Here is a 20,484-nt window from a genome sequence, read left to right as displayed (position 1 = left end):
AACTAGAATTAGTACTTCGATTTTTTTTAAAAAGTGCTCATTACTCTAGAAGAGGAAGCTGAATCTTTTAATTAAAAGCTGAAACTGTAAAAAGTTGGAATGGTAAATAACTGCTTTAGTAGTTACCTTCTTTACACTGGACCCTGGGCCAAAGATAATCTGAGTTCATCATATGGATGGATAACAGTGAATGGGGAGGCCTGGGTAATCGCAGGAGCCCCACATTTTGCTAGTTAAAAGTGCTAAGATTCTTCAGGGACCCATCATTTCGGACGTAGAAGCTTTGGGGAGGTGGGAGGAGAAGATGCAATCTGTTGCTCTGAAACTCTTGTGCAAATGGGTTTTGTGAATTTGTAATTTTGGAAAATATAACAATACCTAAAATATTGATGAGTATACCCTCAGCCCTAATGGCAGAAGCCTCTCTCATGGAGTACAGCTGGAAAATTAGGAGACTTGGGTTGAAGAGCTAAGCCCCAGTGGCCTGACAGACCTGGTCAGAGAGCACGCAGGCAAGTCAATTGAGAAGCTGCAGAGGGGACTGGCAGGTGCCCAGGCAGGCAGGGCCAGAATGAACAAGTGGAGAGAGTGAATACAAAGAAATAGTGGTCCAGTGGGTAGGGGTGGTACCCAGTTCTCTGGGGTGACAAGTACTTAGGGCCTGGGGCAGGGTGATTTGAGCAGGTACGCACTCTTGAGCTAATGGGCTCTGGTAGAATAAATGATCAAACCAGGAATGAAAATGGGCTGGGCAGGCCAAGTGCCAAGAGCAGAGGAGGAAAGAGAAGGGATGGGGCAGGGACTGCCAGCTGTCTGGCCCTGTTGGTAATTGCTGGGTCCTCTGAAACCCAAGGAGAAGTGGTGGTCCTAAAGTTGTGTAGGGCGGGGTCCTAGGTTCAGAGTGGTCAGAGGGGAGAAGAAGGATGATTCCCCAGGGATTCCATTTGCTACCAAGGGTGACTTTAGCTCGGGTTTTCACTGGGGCAGGGCTAGAGAGGCTAAAGCCTGGCCTTTGCTGTAGACTGGGGAGGAAAGGGGCCCAGCTGAGTCTCTTTATACAGGTGTTTTTAAAGTCTGTTGTGAAGTTTAGACCAGTGAACTGAGGACCCCTCCAGAAGCATGAAGGGCAGGGAGTCACTTGGGTCAAGAGGGTACCTGCACCATAGGCTCAGATTCGTCCTCTCTCTTTCTCTCTCTGTATATACATATATACTTTTTTTCTTCATTTCCATTTGCCTATCCAGATTCTGTTAATTGGTGAGGGTTAAGTACACATTCGACAGCAGTGCCAACCCAAGCAGATTTCTAGCCGTTGGCACCCTCACTCCATGAAATGGGCATGAATAGGCAAATACGGATAAGCAACTTCCAGTAAGAATACAGAGAAAATTCTCAAATTCAATACAAAACTCTCTATTTAAAGTTTTAAAATGATACACTCACCAGACACTTCAGATTGTGCATATCTTCTAAGGGATCATTTAAAACAAATACATGAGAGAGATTTCATTTATTACAAGTGGGAACAGGGCCAGGTTCCAGACACCCTCAAGGGAGAAAAGTATACAGGTGCTCCTGGGTTCCAGCTAACAGTTAAGTACGCAATAATGCAGCTAGTGTAGAGAGATGAGGGAAAGTCATTTTTGTGAGGTGAGATTTAATGAATTCAGCACACATTTCTTGAGTGTCTCCTTTGTGCCTGGCACTGTTTGAGGAGCTAGGGATATAGTGAGCAAGAGAGATAAAGGCCCTATGTTCATGCAGTTTACATTCTAGCATATTCTGGAGGTGTGTGTGTGTGTGTGTGTGTGTGTGTGTGTGTACAACAAGAAGCAAGCAAGTAAATATCAGGTAGTGAAATGTACTACGGTAAAAACGAAAAAGATAATGTAATGAGGCTGCCTGGGGCTACTTCAGGTTGGATGCTAAGAAAGGGGCTCTCTGAGGAGATGACATTTAGATGGAGACCTGAAAGACAGGAAGAGGCTGCTATGTCCTTTCTAGGGTAGGGAATGACAGGCGGAGGGGCCATCTCATGCAAAGCTCTTATGGTGAAACCAAGCCTGGAGTATTTGAGAAAATGAGGCAGGACGGTGGTATTTGATCCATAGTGAGCAAGGTGCACAATGGTACAGAACACGGTCTGAGTGGTGGGCATTCAGGATAAGGAGCACGACTTGACCCTAAGAGCAGAGGGAAACCTTTGGGAAGTTTTACACGGGGGGACACTTCAGGCCCGTTTAGATGTATCAATACCACTCTGGTTGCTGAGTGGAGAATAGACTGTACGGGCCGAAGGAGCACAGAAAGCAGGTGGAAAGCTATGGTATTTGTTCAGGTGAGGGATGATGGCAACATGGCTAAGATTGTAGTAGTAAAGAGACAGCACTGGCTGGACTTGGCATATACTATGGTTGGAGGGTGTACCAGTACAACTTTCTGAGGCTGGACATGGGTGGGTTAGAGAGAGAAACCAGGGAATGCTCTTGGTTTCTGACTTGAATAAAAGGGCGATGATGGTGGCATTTTTGAGATGGAGAAAACTGAAGAAAGAACAGATGTGTGTAGAGGGAGAGAAAACCAAGTTATGTTTGGCAATGGATTTGAGGTATACATTAGAGATCCAAGTGGATTGGATATCTGTCAAATTGGCAGCTTGGAGAGATGAGTCTGGAATTCAGAGGAGGGTCAGGATTGGACATATGATTTTGAGAGTCATTAGAATATAGAAGGTATTGGAAGCTATTATTAAAGAGATTGTATAAATAATACATATTATATTATGTATTAAAGATTAGGGCCATTCTAATGGTTACCAGTGTCTATGGATCTCTGGGTTGGCAGGGAGTGGAACATACATGAAAATCACATTTAAACTCTGTCCAAACAAGGGCCTTTCACAAAACACAATTTTATCCTGGTAGTGGATAAAGCAATACCATTGTCCTTCCATTTTCAGAAAAGGAAGGGGGAAACTCTTGCAAGGATGTAGGAAAATATTTGAAACTTAACTGGTTAATATTTAGGATGAAGATTTTCATTTTTCCATGGTATGTGGGCATACCTCCCTGCTCCCTCCCTCAGCTCACATTCTGATGGAGCCCCTACCCAAGCCAGGCTGTGCTGAGCATCACAGGGAGGAGAGACACCATTCTGTCCCCAGGGAACCTAGAAAACAGCATGACAGGTCCTCAGTCAAGGATCTTAAATCAGACCTGAGGAATCTGAGTATGGAAAGTCACTCCCCTACAATGAGCAGGTGTGAATTTGTGGGAAGGGGGTTATGAAATGAGAGGCACCAATATGGATAGCTTTTCCTTGGTAAACCTAACAATAGAAATGATGAAAGTAAAAACTGATGCCTTTGGTTTTACAAACAAATCATTAAGATTTAATGCCAAGATATAGGTAGTAGAAAACAACAACACTACATTTAGAGAAACTGTGTGCACAGTTAATCAGGAAAACCTCTGTTGTGCTTTGGTCTAAGGAGGAATATTTGTTAAAAATATGACTTGTTTTAAAATCATCCAAACTTAATCATTTGAAGAGGAAAATGACATACAAGTTCTATATTTAATTTTGTTTATACATTTCCTCTCTCTTGTGTTGGTGGGGGAAAAAAACCTTAAGCAATAGAAGAGAAGCTCATCTCCTGACTGTTGGAGAGACAAGATAAATGAAGCCACCGTGATCAGTCCAGAGCAGGGCCTGTAGGTTACAGTGACAGGCCAGCTCGCCTCGGTCAGGCCGGCTGAGCCAGTGTGAATCGAGGTCAGTGATTATTAATCATCTGTCAAAGTCTACAGGGATTTATCGGATAATGATAGTTATAAGTATGTTCATATCGCACAAACATGTGGCAAGGCTGCAAAGGATTCAAGCCCTAACACAATCTGCAAGGACATTTTAAAAAATTATGGATAAATGTTAAATCATAAAGCAAACAGGTTAGAAAGAAAACCATGCCGTTCATGACTGTTTGGTCAGTCTAGAATTATTTTCTATATTGTTTATTTCCATAAACATTTGGAACCTTACAGAGCCTTTGACTACCTTCCCTCCTCCCCCCCTTAATTTACCAATGAGTTATAAAAATAGCAAGCGTAATCATCATTTGAAATGCAAGACTGGTTATCGACTCCATCCATATGAAACAGACAACCAGAATGTAATCACAGCTTACTTTATAAAACCCGTTCCTGAGCTAAAATATCTTGAGCTGTTCTGAAGAATCTCCATGAACACATACGTAGATGTGCCTAAGGGACAGCTCTAAACCCCGCAAACCAATAGACGGCATTTTAAAATAAATGACTGAAGACTGTGAACAGCATCCATTTTGCTCAGTTTGGCAGCATGTAAGTTTACATGCTAGGAAACATTTCTCAACATGAATGAACTGTGAAATTGTTTCCTCCTCCCAACACTCCTTTAAATTGTATTAGATTATGTTAGCCATTTCTGCACATTGTCATACAAGCTGTCAGTGCCCCACGATGCAGTGTGGGTGAACAATGGAAGCAAGGGCCCCAGCAACTGAGATGCTAAGTGTCCATCAGAATGTTAGGCAAAAAGAGTGGAAATATCATCCCCGTTCCCCATGCCTACCAAAGCAAGGGGAAATGGCTTTGTTGCAAATCTAGACACACAAGGGAATATGATTTGGTGAACCATGTGTATTTCAATCCCCAGATTGCAAACTTCTCAGGAAATGACTAACATTGTATCCCACCCTCCATCCAATATCAAGCATTGCCCTATGAGCGCAAGTGAACTCTTTAAGGAAACCACTATATGAATATATGCAGAGTTTTAGCCATTTTTACCCTAGAGATAACTTTTCAAAACACAAATTTGTCTGCTTCGTGGACTGCATACTATCTTTAACTTTACTCATCAATATATAAAACTAAGAAGGTAATTATGGTACAGAAATAAAAATCTTTCCAGAATAAAATGTAAATAAAAGACTGGGCATATTGGTTATTCTGTTATATTAATAAAGCTTGGGGATATTGGTTATTCTGTTGTATTAATAAAGCTAACTGAAAGTTGACTCTCTAAATATGTACATATGTGAGTATGAGTCCATATAATTTACAAATCTTAGGTTCTTAGGTCTCTGGAGTAGTTGCAGATATTTCACTGAAGCTAACGTGGCCATTTCACCTCCCAAAGGGCACCATCATACTCTCCCCTTGGAGGACCTGCACACACATGTCCCCGATCCCCGTCATGTTTGCATTATTTTGATCACAACAACACTTAATTCAGGAAATCTAGAGCCTTCCTGCTTCTCATGTGTTGTTCAGAGCTTCTGCACACCAAACTTTCAACAAGTTTCAGGCGAGATGCTTGTTTATCCAAGGGGGTAGACGTAGAGACTTACCTTTTCATTTCTTATTTTTTCAATAGTCATTATTAGTATCTTTTAACTTCAAAGCTTAATTTTAAAGTTCTGTATTGTAGGGTCTAAAGCATGGGATACTATTTATAAGAAATACAACACAAATCTTAAGAAGAATCATAGCTCTCAACTTTAAATTAAATCACATGTATTGCATGATTCAGTTTATCCCATTTTTATATGATGATCTATGCTGACCTCATAATTTTATCATCTTCTTTATTTATGGTCCAATAATGCCTTTCTGCCAATTCTCCAAGCTACTGGATTTATGAGCCAAGAGCTAAGCCATGTAATCTGTAGATTTTCTGAACAGCCACATAATAATTTTCTAGGAAACTGGTGGATAACCCGCTGGAAAATGGTGCTGGCAGCATTTTACTTTTTGCTTTGAAATCTGGCTTTTAATTTTATTATGTGAAAATGTAGATTAATATTTCATAAATGAATGAACATTTAATTGGTTAAATAAAATATGCTGTCTGTTTAGCTGGTGAATTTTCTTATATTCTATCTTTGGGAATCAAATTTTAAGAGATTTAAAATCAAATACTACCACATCTAAACATTAATTAATTAATCCAATAATATGAGGTATGTTTCCTATATAGGGCAGTGTTCCCTTTAATAGTGGAACTGGTTTTCATATGGAAAGTCTATAATGAGTCTCATCAAAGTCACAAAATCATAAATCTGTAAGTGACCTTAGAGAGCTGCTTGTAACTGAAATCGTTTCCTTTACACATGAGGGTGTTCTTTTTTTTTTTTTTTTTTAAATTCTTTTTTTTTTATAAATTTATTTATTCATTTATTTATTTTTGGCTGTGTTGGGTCTTCGCTTCTGTGCGAGGGCTTTCTCTAGTTGTGGCAAGCGGGGGCCACTCCTCATCGCGGTGCGCGGGCCTCTCACTGTCGCGGGCCTCACAGGCTCCAGACGCGCAGAGCTCAGTATCTGTAGCTCACGGGCCCAGCTGCTCCGTGGCACGTGGGATCTTCCCAGACCAGGGCTTGAACCCGTGTCCCCTGCATTGGCAGGCAGACTCTCAACCACTGCGCCACCAGGGAAGCCCGAGGGTGTTCTTATTATTAGGTCTGAACAGTTTGAGAGGCTGGTCTGAGATAATACACTGGGTTAGTAGCAGAAGTAGGATGAAAATTAGGTCCCCATTTTCCTTTTATTGAAACAAAATGCTCCACTTTCTAACATCACTTTCCATCACTCTCATTTACTCAGCTTTCAAGTCGTGACTGTTATAATTTGGACCAAAGTTGGATTTCCAATTACGTTGAAAGCTTATTCATATATAGATAAAGAGTTTATTGGTCAAATCTAGATGAGCTGCAAGATTGCAAGAGACATATACGCATATCAAGAGATAACTATTTTGAAGAATGTTTAAACACCTTTTTATATACACTGAAATTACAATCTCAGTTTTCAACTCCTTATCACATTTATTATGACAGTGACAATTTCCCCTACTAGGTAACATGCAAGAATGACCAGATCAAGTATATAGACCAGACACACGTAGAAGAGATTACTAATAAAGAACACTTACTCTACCTATGTCATGAATATTCTGGACCCCATTAAAAGTCCTGTAAACCATGTATGTGGTTTCCTGCTAGCCATGTTAATTTTACATGGCTTGGTTGGTTGGCTCTTCATTGCTGATTGGACCAGAAGTGGATACTTGGCCCAAGCTAGGCCAATCACATTCTTTCTCCTGGAAAGTAGGAACTGGGATTCAGACACAGACTGTCAGCCTCAGCATGTATTTTGAAATGTAATATGTAAACTCAAGACAGCTATATGTAACTGAGAAGTAAAGAAAGCTGGTGCTTAGAAGAACTGAGCAGATAGGAAGAAGCAAACAGAGATGGAGTGAGGATACTGCCTGCCTGCCTCTCTGCTTTCTAGCTCCTCATTTCAGATCCCTCCTGAGGCCTGGCTGCCCTTGGCTTCCACGATACAGCCCTGTATTCTTATTTAACAAATTCCTTCTGCCTGTCTCTCTCAGGTGAGAGAGCTTGATAATGAGATGCATTTAGATAATGGGGTGCATTAGTTATTATAATAACTAATTAGATAATTAGTTATTATAATCTTATGATAACTAAGATCCTGTGGGTGGAGCCCAAGATAGATTGATTTTCAGTAAATTCTTAGTATTTAATAAACAGTAATAAAGTGATATTGACTTATACTGATAAACTAGCTTATTTAGCTATTTTTAGAAAGCCATATAATACTACATATAGTTCAAAACTTGAATTCAGATTCACTTATCTCTAATGAGCCTAATATAATAAGGTTCTTCTATATTGTCAAATGACTCAAGTGTCAATGACATTTTTGAAATAATAAAATAATTTTGAGATTACGAACTTCGAAATTATGAAAAAAGAGAATGGCCACTTGAACTCATATTAGCTATCTTGATGAATGTAAAGGCACCAGGTGATACAAAAAAAATTCATGCCTAAAATGTACTAAACTTCAAAGACCTATTAAGATGAAACACCTATGAAAATAGAATAATACTAAATAAATGAACACTTAAAGAGAGCTTGCTATGTGACAGGAACTGTGCTAAGGATTTTTCATGTATTATTAGTCCATATGATCCTCCCCAAAATACTACGAGGTAATTATTATGCCTGAATTACTTTGACTTAAATGATTTTCTCAAAGTTCCACAGCTAGTAAAAGGCAGAAGTGCTATTTAAACCTAGTTACACTATTAACCATGACACCATAGTCTGATTAAGAAAAGTAGGCTGAATTAAAACATCTATAGAAAAGAACTTTGGAAGCCTTTCGGAAGTTTGGAAAACAATTTCATGAAACCAAGAAAAATGCACAGTCAATTCCTAAATAATCTTAAAAAAAATTTAGCTTATTAATGATTCTTACCGGGGGTTAGAAGGAGAAGGTGGATTCATTTCTTTCTGATAGTGATGACCCTGGTTGACAGGCTGTAAAAGACAAAACATTTGTGAGGTACTAATCAGCATAATGCTCTTTACAGGTACTTTCACATGCACTCTCATTACTGTAATTTTTTCCTGAGAAACAACCTGTAAGAAGGGGCTGGTTTATTTTACAAAAAGTCGAAGGTTGTTTGGGAGACCCAGCAAGTAACAAAGTGGTATATGTAAGAAAACACAGGTTATCAGTCACTGGATTAGACAGCATCTATGGCGTAATTAAAGTTCATGTGTGGAATCCTCCTCCTTGTGGAATTTTTATACTGTTAACAAAGGTTGCTATTTCCAGATACAACAAAACAAAACAAGACATCTCCTGGAACTAATGCTGTATATACCAAGTATCAGCAATGACCTGGAGACCCGGAGATATAGAATATATATATTTATATCTCAATGTTACTAAGTTTGCAAGGATAACTTCTATTTTCTTTTTGAGCCTTCACTGCTGTGTGTGAGCTTTCTCTAGTTGCGGCGAGCGGGGGCTACTCTTCGTTGAGGTGCACAGGCTTCTCATTGCAGTGGCTTCTCTTGTTGTGAAGCACAGGCTCTAGGTGCGTGGGCTTCAGTAGTTGTGGTGTGCAGGCTCCATAATTGTAGCTCGTGGGCTCTAGAGCGCAGGCTCGGTAGTTGTGGTACACAGGCTTAGTTGCTCCGTGGCATGTGGGATCTTCCCGGGCCAGGGATCGAACCGGTGTCCCCTGCATTGGCAGGTGGATTCTTAACCACTGTGCCACTAGGGAAGTCCTCTATTTTCATTATTGGAATTACACATGTAAATCTTAGGTCAAGGCGGTCATTTTCCCTGAGTGTATAATAAAACCTCAAGCATTAATCAGAGAACTGAAAAAAGTGATGCCAATACCTGACAAAAATATGAAATCTGAATTTCCCCCTCCGCAAGAAATCTTTAAGTTACTACCTTTTTCAAAACATAGGTAAACAGCTTCATTCCATGCAAGCTTTAAACACTTGCCTCCAATGGAACTTGATGTTTTTCCTTTGTTCTATAAAGGGAGAAAATTTCATTATATCTGATAGAAATTCTCTTTTTGAATATCACCTCAAAGTATTTTTCTTATGTGGTTAACAACCATGTAATTCTAATATGAAAATCATTTTTAACATTTTCATTTTATTACAATTTGGAATTTGGTACACATTTTTGAATTGCATTTAGAGGGCTTCTGTTACTTCCTTACCTAATGGGTTTGGCGTTAAGGTTTTCTCAGCCATAATGTGGACCCATAGTGCTGACCCCAACTGAAGAAAACAGCGTAGCAATGATGCCTGTACATAAAAGGCACATATTCCTTATTTTAATGGGTCCTAAAATATTAATGACATGGGTGATGGGAATTCTTTAAACTGTCTTCCTCTATAAATAATCTCTTGGAAGTGTTCCTTTAATTTAAATCAAACACCCTGTCTAATAATCACAGTCACTTAGCCTATCTGTGATGCCCCATGAACTTGAATGTACTCAGATACTTTGGTAATTGAACCAATATCAGTGCATCACCATTTCAGTAATAAGAAAAAGCAGCTGGGAGAACAGTGGAAGGAAAAACATGTCCTAAGACATACTTGATCTCACTGGAGAAATAAGACTTCCAGCAATTTGCAAGTGAAATTTAGTTCTATGATTTAGGCTTTATTATTTCACAGCAAAAAAGGAATTAGTAAGCAAGGGGACTAGGTTCTCCAGACAAACTCACAGTGGTGCAGAAATACTCCTGATAATACATTCATTAGTATTCGTCCACAATTTCACCTGTACTCAGGCCTCTAGTGAATGGATCTCTGCCTATTTACTTTTACAGGCATTTAAATAACTCTCTATGCATCACAGTCCTGATATTCAGGCAAATTTCCATTTTCTTAATTTTATACTGATAATTGTATTTTATACCTGTCCCTAACCCCCTTATTCCCAATGACTTACTCCAGTCTCTGGAGAACAGAAATGGTTACAGAATCCTATTTGGTTTGTGACCGAGTTCTTACATAGACTACATAGACTGGCCCTTTCATGTTTGCTCATGTTTATATAAAACAGATCCAATGAAACAAGCAGTACAAAAGAACACTAAAATAAAAGATTCACATTCACAGTGATTTTTAAGTGTTAGAAAAGAGAAAAATAATCAGTGGAAACTTTTTGAAGTAGTAAGGACGGCTGACATGAATAGACAGAAAAGTAAATGAAAAAATTCAGTTAAAAATAATTGTAGGGTAGTAGAACTCACTCTGAATATCCAACTCCTCAAGTTTTACTATTGAAAACTAATTACCAAGTGTTTACCCCCAAATATTTTATTCAATAGCCAATTTAAATTGAATAATAGCAAATCATGGCAGAGCATTCTGACTCATACGTGTAACTGCTGTAAACTGACTTATAAACCCTAATTGCTAATGACTCTGTTGGGGAAGGATGCAAGTCTTGCTTTGAAGTGGGTACAATACAAAACTGGGTGATCCCAGTTCCCTTTCTCTGTACATGTCTCCTAATTTCATAATCAGACTCAGGGACAGGAAGGGATATGGCAATGATGCAGCTAAAAGGCTCCTTCAAGATATTTCAGTTCCCATAACTTTGCTGTGATGCTTTCAAAGGGCAGAGCTTTCACTTCAATGATGTCATTTTGCTTTCCCAGGCCCAAATCAGAATAAACGGGAACGTGCCTAATGGCTTCTAAAAGCTCTCTGAACATGGTGGGGTGGAGGTAGGGGGAACAGATGGGCTTCTGAAGCCAGATGTCCCCATCCACGAATGGAATAGATACATTTCTGTGCCTGTGCGGCAGTAAACCTATTTCTACTATTCTAGGTAGGTAACATTCCATGAAAGCACAAGTTAAAAAAATAAAATTGATTTTGGAATTCAGCCGCATTTAGAGAGTTCCATAAGAAGCAGCAAAGGAATAATAACTAACTCCTACAAATAACTATGACAACAATAATAACAGCAGTAACTGATACTTATTGAGTACTTACTCTGTGTTAAAACCTTGATAAGTATTATCTCATTTGATCCTCACAGCAATTTTATGAAATAGATAGGATTAACAACTCCATCTAACAGAGGAGGAAATTCAGACACTGGGTGTTAACCTAAGGTCATGTCAGTCAGGAAATAGTGGGGCCAGAATTTGAACCCAGGCAGTCTGATTCCGTAGTTTACCCTCTGAACCAGTAAGCTGTAGTGCTTAACCCAGCTCAGGGGTTCACCTAAAGGGGTGAATACCTAAGTTTCTGAATAACAAGTATGACAAACTCAGTTCAGTTAATGGCAGGAAGAAAAAGTAGTCCTGAAATACATTTATTTGATATATATAAGAGTATCTCCTTGCCATAAATTAAATTAATCTGATTTCATTCTTATGACGTCACTATATATTTAAAATTAAAGAAAATAAGTTTGCCACATTGCTAAATTTGGGACAACATAAGATATAATAGACAATACTCTTAAGAATGAGAAAAGTTTATTTCATGGGGTGACTTTCATAGTCACTAAACACAGAACAACTCGCACATTTCAATATTTTCTCCTGACAGCACAGAAATTACACTGACTCTGATATTAATTTTTGTATATTATTTCTATGGTGGTATAAAGAACAGCTGCTCATCTGATTTATCTGCAGCTTAGCACAATCAACTACTTACGTTTTTAGTTCAGGACCATTAAAAGAAAACTAATACCCAAAGAGAGCTAAGAAGTTAATGAATCTACAGACCAGAACAAATTAAGACCTATTACCTATAAAGAGCCTGAAATGCCAATGTGTTACATATTGGACACCTAGCAACCAGCAATCACCGTGTAAAACATGATATGTTGATGAGCCAAAAAATGGAACAGATCCTAGAAACTTGGGACCTTGTCCTTTTGGTGGCGCTGTTGCTATGCACTAGTGTCAGAAAAACTACACTCACGTGAAATTAACTGCCGTGGAGCACAAAAAGCTTTGCTTTTCCATAATCAAGCTGCTAGAAATTTTGGGGTGAGGGAGAGAATTGAAGGCTAAATTAAAGGACAGGAGATAAGATAATCCTGCCATGTTAAAAGGTAAAGGCAATATTTTTCTGTTGTTACGTAAAACATATGAAAATGGCAAAGATGTTGCAAGGTTAATCAAGACCATAAATAACTTGTTAGAGAACCTCACCATATGCCTGTAATCCTATTAAGTGCATTTTGCCTCGTTTTTCTCCAGATATCATGCTCTGCAGTGTGCCATGTTGATGGATACATGTGAGGATTTTTTTTTTTTTAACAAGCTGAGGAGTCTTACATGCTTGATATTAGGTTATGGGAATTGTTAACTTGAAGGAATGATGGCTTTGAGGCATCTGCTGACAGGGTAGCATGCATATGAGGCATACTTTTCTTGAATCTAGGTTAGAGGTGGGACTGAGAAATAATGAAATATTGAAATAGTGAGTTTATTTGTCAAGCTCTGAGGGGTCAGTCTGAATTCTAATGGTTAAGCTCACATCAAAACAAGCACAACAGAACCTCTGCTCATTCTTACAGCCCTCAGTGGTGATAAAAAGGGAAAATATCCTAGAAATCTTTTCTGACCACTCAAGTGGCCCTTTGAGGAGAACATCTTTGGGGGAGCAGCATATTACAGTTAGCGTGAGCCTACTCTTTTAGGCACTGGGCACACGCATTCCATGTACACATTCAATTCCCACCATGCCAACACGATGAAGGGCCTTTATTATTCCCATTTTATAAGTGATTGTGCTAGCAAATGGCAGAGCTGCGATTTGAGCCCAGGTTGGCTGATGCAGAGTTTAAATTCTTTTGGTCATCACTTGAAGCTGTTTCTATTAACAACTATTCCTCTTCCTAAAAAGAAACCACACCACACATACACACACACACCCCTCAAGACATAGTTTTATGCTGTCAATCAAAATCCTTCACCAAAATAAAATTCACTTAAGAATCCATTATAACTAATTCCTAGTTTTCTTCCTAAGGCTGCCTAGAGCCCAGTTTTTGAATAAATCTCACGAGGGCTACTCCTAACAGAACCCTCCAAAATTGATTACTTGTAGCCTGGTTTCCACAGAAGTTGTAAAGCATTGTTTTAATTGAATTTGGTTCTAAGTTGGAAACTTTGAAAAATTTGTCTGTCAAAGGTCAATGGTTTTCTCAGTAGGCTTGATTTATTTAGCAAGAGATGCCTACAAAAGCCAATTTGCTATGAGAAATATGGTTACATTTAATTACACTTTAAAATGACTAATTTATCATATCTAAACACCTTTTAAACAGTACATATTACTCTGAACTGTACAGATGCTGAGGAAAGCTGAGAAACCAAAGCTTGCAGTAAACACAATAGATTTTGCTAAAGACTGCATTTTGCTCTGCGTTGGCTTCCTGGTTTGACTGCAGTGTTTCTAAAGTCATTAGGTAAAGATGCCAAACTGAATGTGACCTGCCTAAATCTTCTTTCTGAACTACTGATCACCAAGTCCTCCCCAGAGGGAGATTTTTTCTTTGTGTGTATATTTAATATCCATCTATCAAATCTTAAATGTAAAATATTACTAGCATCATTCAGGACCTATTTAAGCAAAGCACAGCTGATGTTTATTTTGGAATTTTGATGAAACAACCTTACTTTAGAGTAAAAAAGGAATCTTTTAATATTATTCATTGATTTATTCAACCAATGACTAACAACCAGCTGCTACTGAGCGTGACCTCATGCCAGGCTCTGTGCTGGCTGCCAGTCCTGTGCCAGTCCTGTGTCTGCTCTGTGCCAGTCCTGCCTTCAAGGGGATCACAGCCAGGCCTGAGGGATATCGCTAATAATGGTTACCTGATGTGGTAAGTGCTATCACTGAGCCTGAAGATAACGGGAACCAGAGAAGGAAGAAAACAATTCTGTGCAGGAGGGAGGGTTTCATGAAGCTGGGACATCTGAGTCGGGCCTTGGAAAACAGGAGTATTCAGTGTAGAGAAGAGGGATGGAGGGTCTCCAGGCAGAGGAAAGGGTATGGGCAATGGCATCACTGACATGATGTGGACAAAAGGAATGACAGTGATGGGCAAGCTGCAGTGTAGCTAGAGTATGCAGCAGTCTTGTTGGGTGGGGGATCGGTAGTGATTATGCGGGAAGTAAAAATTCATTTCAAGTCCTATTCAAGGTGATGGAGAAACAAAAGCACAAAGAGGAGGTTATCTTGTTAAAGGAGAGAATTAGTTCTGCTCCTTTCAGAACTCGGAGTCCATAGCATATTGTACCAATCAAAAAAAATACGTGGAGTGAATTTACGTGGGACAAATAAGCTAGGTTGTGGTGAGAGTTAGCATGGAGATAATCCTGGCTCTTGTGGCAGAAAGGAAGCTGTGTCTCTCAATGAGGCCTGGAGAAGGGTTAAAGAAGGCTTTGGAGCTAAGTCTTAAGGGATAATCAGGTACAAGGATATGTGCAGAGTGCCCTTAGGGAATTACAATTGGGATTAAAGGATGGAGTGAAAAGTGGCGAGCAGTGAGAGATGTGCCTAGAAGGGGGGCAGGTCTCAGATCACGGGGGGCCCTGCAGGCCAGGCTAAAGAGGCAATGGAGAGTTATGGAGAGTTCATGCAGGGAAGAGATCAGATCAGATCAGGGCTTTAGAAAGATAACTAGTGTGAATAATAATGACAACTAATCTTAATTTATTAATTGCTTATTATGTCTCAGATACAGCGCCAAGTGCTTTACAAGGTTACACAGCTTGGATTTGAACCTTGGCTATTTGACTTCAGAGTCGATGCTCCTGACCATCAGGCTACAGTGCTTAGACTGGAGGTACCTTAGTATTAGGAAACTGCTGAAGGAAGTTGGATAAGAAATGAAATGCCAGGGCTACGGTATTAGATAGGGAGGGTTAAGATGTAAAAAGGAGAGAGGATTCTCAGGATTTGGAGACCACATGGGTATGGGAAATGAAGGAGTGGGAGAAATGGAGATGTCTTCCAAATTTCTTGTTGAAGTGTCAGTGTGGAGGATCAGCATGGAGGATGATGCCATCACTGTGATACAAGAAAAGCAGGATATCACTGTGATAAAGTTATGTCCTCTTTCATTTCTTCTTTTTCACTGCCCTGGTACAACTTCTAAAGAGAAAGTCATGAGCTCCCAGAAACACCATAGTGGTTCTTGTAAATTGCTCTATTTAAGCTCTATATGAGCAACAAGATGCAGGGTTCATTAAGGAATGCACTTTTCCATCTGGTGATAGTTCCAACATTGAAATAGACTGAATTTGATGTAATAATAAACATATCTTATGAATACCAAAGGTAGATTTTTCAATGATTTTCTCTGTCTAAAAAAATAGACTGGTTTCAATTTCTCATTTGGTCAAATAGAGGCGTTATTAAGTTCATTACCAATGGTTATTTTTGGCTGTGTACTTTTAGAGCAAAGTAGTCGTCATGCATGAGGACTTCAGTCCTTGCCAGAACACGACAATGATGAGGACACGGTACCCAGGGCAACCAAGAGTTCAGCCTTTTCAGTCTTAAATAATCATTTCTCAGCTTGCTCTTTGTAATGTTGGGTCTCTGAGTTACTTCATGACAGAATGACCTTGTTCAGGAGGCCACTGTTCTCTTTCTTACTTTTGGTTTAAATGACTGCTAAGAAATATTTTTTATAAGAAAGGAATATTTCTATTCCATTGCAAACTGCATTGGCAAAAATCTGCAACCTACTCTTATGTTCTTAGCTCTGGCTATAAGAATACTCTGAGTAACTAGCACACAGGGGTATTTTTGCTGGGTGGGCAGATACTCTTTGGGACCAAGGCTGCTTGAGGTGTTATGTATGCTTGATCATTCAGTTTAATGAAAGCACAACTAAGTAAGGCAAGAGAAACCTGGAAAGTGGGCAAGGTGGGAAAAAAGAACCCTGAGGAAAAATTAATATCATTTTTCCCCCCACATCTACTTAGAACCAATTTGAATTCCTCCTCCCTGAAGACCTGTAAGTTCTCTCCAAAGCAGAAATCTCAACTTCTGCTAGATATTGGTAGCACTCATTTGACAATTAAGTCACAGATCGAGAAGTCACCATATCATGGTGTTTGGAAGCTTAGAATTGAGAGTCATGCTAAACTAGTTCTGTGTCACTTTACTCAAGAGCCTCAATTTTCTCATCTGGAAATGGGAACTCGATAGAGCTTACCACATAGGATAGCAGTAAGGAGTAAGTTAGAAACACAAGGCTCAGTGTCAGGGCCTCTGAGATTTCTAACATCTCCAAAGAAGTTGGAGATCTGGAAAAAAAATTTACTTTAAAATAGAAAAAGAAAACTGAAAAATTGATATTTAACTAAATACTTAAAACATAACATATCCACCATCAACTACACTTAAACTCAACCTTTATGTAATTTTATATAAGCATGAATCAAAGTTGCATCATTTTATATTTCCTTTCAAAAATTGTCTGGTAAAAAAGTTATATTTACTGTTGGATGAAAAGTGCATTTTAATATGTTTGATCTGATGTTGAATGTAGCATTATAAGTAAATGTTCCTTCGGCCTATGGAGATCTTAAAATGTTTTCAAGTGCTTAAAGAAATGGTAGCTCTAATTACCATTATTATAATAATGATTTTATTATTCTGTCTCATGACATTTCTTACGTTGCACAGGACTGTTCCGTAGATGTTTCTGCTTTGTCTCTCCAATTAAACCATATGATCCTTGAGGATCATAGAGGAGAATGGACTGAGTCAAGACACTGGGCTTTGCTCTGGGCTCTACCACTGACCAGGTATGGAAGCTTGAGCCCAGAGTTTAGTTTCTTCACCTGAAAAACAGGAAGACTTTGGCCTGCTTCAGGCAGTCTGCTGGTCTATAGAGAGAATGATGGGTCATATTTGAAAGGGCTTTAACTGTATGAACATATAGGAAAATACAAGCTGCTGAAGCATATGGCCCTTAGGCACAGGGAGGAGTCAGCACAAATCCAGTGACTTCTACAGAAGGTTCTTTGCTGCTGCCATATACGAACCAGTACTTCATATAACTATAGTCTCCTCCTTTCTGTTTGTTCATTTAACAGACACTTCTTTAACAAGTGTTGAGCCTGCTTTATGTGCCAGAGTTTGTGCTAGGAGGTGGTGATACAATGAGATACCCAGAGTCTACAGTAAAATTATTCTTTTTCTTTCAATGTATGGTTTCATATATCACCACACAATGAAAATACCTTATCTGAAGGTAAATAAGACGATTTAAGACAAGACAATGCCCCCAGACTTAAAACACTATTTCAGAATAGATTTCATAGCAGTGTCCTCATTTGGCCCTAGTTTTCCCAGGCAAGGCTGGGCTTTGTGATAAAGGCAGTAAACAAAGATGCAAAACCCTGGACTCACAGGTGGCAGGCAGGAGTTCCAGGTGGTTGTGTCATCGCTGCTGGTACTTATGCTGACATTACAGTTGTCAACCTGGGATGCGCTCAGGCCATGGGGAGCCCCAGTATCCTCCAGTTCTTTGTTCTGTTGCCGCCGTAGGCTTGCTAGCATTTGCAACTCGGATTCACTCATCTGGCTGGGTTGATAGTTTATCCAGTCATATTCCTGACCAAGAGAGAAGAAAGTGACACAGCAAAGGGTCACTTGGCCTTTCTTAATTTTATGGGCTACCAATAAATGCTACTCTAAAGCCTTAACCCCTTCAATGGCTCCCGATGGACAGAGGCCCAGATCCTTAATATGCCTTTATATGATGCCTATGCCAGCTGACTCGCCTTGTCTTTTCCTCCTGACGTGTCAGTCACACTTCATTTAGGTCCTCAAAAGCATCGAACTCATGTTTGTCTTCGTGCCTGTGTACATGCTAGTTCCCCGTGTGCTAATTCCTAGGTATCCTTTAGGGCCCAAATTATGTGTCACTTCCTCAGAAAAGCTTTTTCTGACAACCCCAAACTGGATCAGTTCCTCCACATTGTGTGCTCTCACCGAATCTTAGAGTGTTCATTTTTAGCGCTATCACAATTGCAGTTATGTAACTGCTTCTGGAGTCCACAGGTAGTCTATGAGTGCTACAAAGGCAAGCACCATGAGTGTCTTACTGTATTTCTCACATCTGGTGCCCAACCAGTATTTGAGGATTGACTAAATAAACAAAAATTTAAAGCAGTTTCTAAAAAAGAAAAATAACTTTCCATAAAAAATTCCAGTTTACAAGAGAATTGATCATTTTCATCAGTGTGAACATTATGAGCAAATAAATTCAACTTACAGTAAGATTGAGAATGATCAGTGCTGTTAAAAGCCATCAAATAAAATATGGACTGAAGATAAGAACACGTAAGGTCTGAAAGCCAGAAAGACCTTGGAGCTACCATAAACCCTCACACTCACACGGACTTCACTAAATGTGTAATCTGTCAAGACTACTACTACAAACCTTTAGAGGCTAGTATAAATATTATTTCAATGTACAGGGAAGAAACTGGCATATGGAATTTTCAAGCCCTTTCCTTTCTCTCTGGCTTCAACCAAATTTGGTAGCTAACATTAACTTCAACATTGCTGAAATGTTAGCATCACATATGAATGAGCAGTGTGATTTACATCCAGGACTGGCATATAACTTGAAAACAATCTCGAAATATTTTGGTACATCTAGAATCAGTGATTATGCTCAATAAGCTTTTTTCCATGACATACTAGAATTTTTAAGATATTCAAATCTCTACACTTATTTCTTGGAAGGACCCTTTGAGATGGCTACTGCCTTCTTTTCTGCCTCATAGGGATGTAAAAAGTTAAGAAAATGTAATTTGGAAAAAAAATTCTTGGTGTTTCTATGACATTAAAAGCTTTTTAATAAAGCATTATCATCATCATAACTTGGGGGTTATGAAAGCTTGCAATCTAATAATGTGATGTGGAGATTTCCTGGAAAGTACAGTTCATGGCTCCAGCAGCTTGGCACCCTGAGAAGTCATGCAATCTCTAATAAGAGATTCCATGAGTATTTAATATGCTTTGAGAGTTCTTGGGACAAAACAGATATCACAAGAAGAAAAACAAAGTTTATATTCCAATGAAAAACACTTTAAAAAAGAAGAAAATAAAAATAATTTAAATTCCAAAGACATAGGGGAGCAATAAACAAAAGATGCTCAACATCACTGTCATGAGAAAAAAATAAATCAACACGACAATGAGGTACCGTTCACATCCACTAGGGTTGTTATAATACAAAAGATAGACAGTAATAAGTGCTGGAGAGGATGTGGAGAGACTGTAATCCTCATACACCACTGGCTGTGAATATGAAATGGTGCAGCCACTTTGGAAAACAGTTTGGTGGTTCCTCAAAATGTTAAACATGGGCCATGTGGCCCAACGATTCACTTATAGGGATATATGCAAAAGAAATGACAATATATGTGCATACAAAAACTTACACACAAAATGTTCATAGCAGCAATGCTCATAACAGCCCCAAAGTGGAAACAACCAAATGTCCATCAACTGATGAATGGATTTTAGTTTATCCATACAATGGAGTATTATTGGCCATAAAGATACATGCTACAACATGGATGAACCCTGAAAACATTATGCTAAGTGAAAGCAGCCTGAAGCAAAAGGTCACAGATTGTATGATTTCATTTATGTGAAATATACAAAAAAGGCAAATATATAGAGATAGAAGAGAGACAGGTGATTTCCCTGGGACTGGGGAAAGAAGGAATGGGGAGTGATCTCTAATGGGTATGGGGTTTCTCTCTAGGGTGATGTAAATGTTCTGAAATTAGACTGTGGTGGTGGTTATAGAATGTTGTGAATATACTAAAAACTCCTGAACTTTATGGTACATGAATTATACCTCAATTTAAAAAAAGTAGTTCAGTAATCAGATGTGAAAACAAGACTAGCCATTTGACTTTGGGATCAATAGTAAACATGTGACTTGCTGTCCTTCACTTCAGTTTTTCTGTCAAGAAATGGAACTAAACATTCTAACGTGTCACATAGGTATGTTATTTGGCTTGCACTGACAATACATGCTTTTACAATGAAAAAGGAAA

General features: G+C 39.0%; 1 protein-coding gene across 3 annotated transcripts in view; it reads right to left on the bottom strand.

Annotated features, from left to right (window-relative positions):
• CFAP20DC (CFAP20 domain containing) overlaps positions 1–20,484 on the bottom strand; it is a 265,217-nt gene that overhangs the window by 42,833 nt on the left and 201,900 nt on the right. For all 3 annotated transcript variants that reach the window (XM_032650317.1, XM_032650318.1, XM_032650319.1), the window contains 2 exons: positions 17,813–18,016; positions 8,331–8,392 (listed from right to left, as the gene is read on the bottom strand). In XM_032650317.1, coding sequence (XP_032506208.1) covers positions 8,331–8,392; positions 17,813–18,016 — 266 coding nt within the window. The remainder of the gene's footprint in view (positions 1–8,330; positions 8,393–17,812; positions 18,017–20,484) is intronic.

The sequence above is a fragment of the Phocoena sinus genome, chromosome 11 (assembly GCF_008692025.1).
Source record: "Phocoena sinus isolate mPhoSin1 chromosome 11, mPhoSin1.pri, whole genome shotgun sequence".
Classification (NCBI taxonomy): Eukaryota; Metazoa; Chordata; class Mammalia; order Artiodactyla; family Phocoenidae; genus Phocoena; species Phocoena sinus.
Note: the sequence above shows the minus strand (reverse complement) of the source record. Positions and strands in the feature narration are given on the sequence as shown.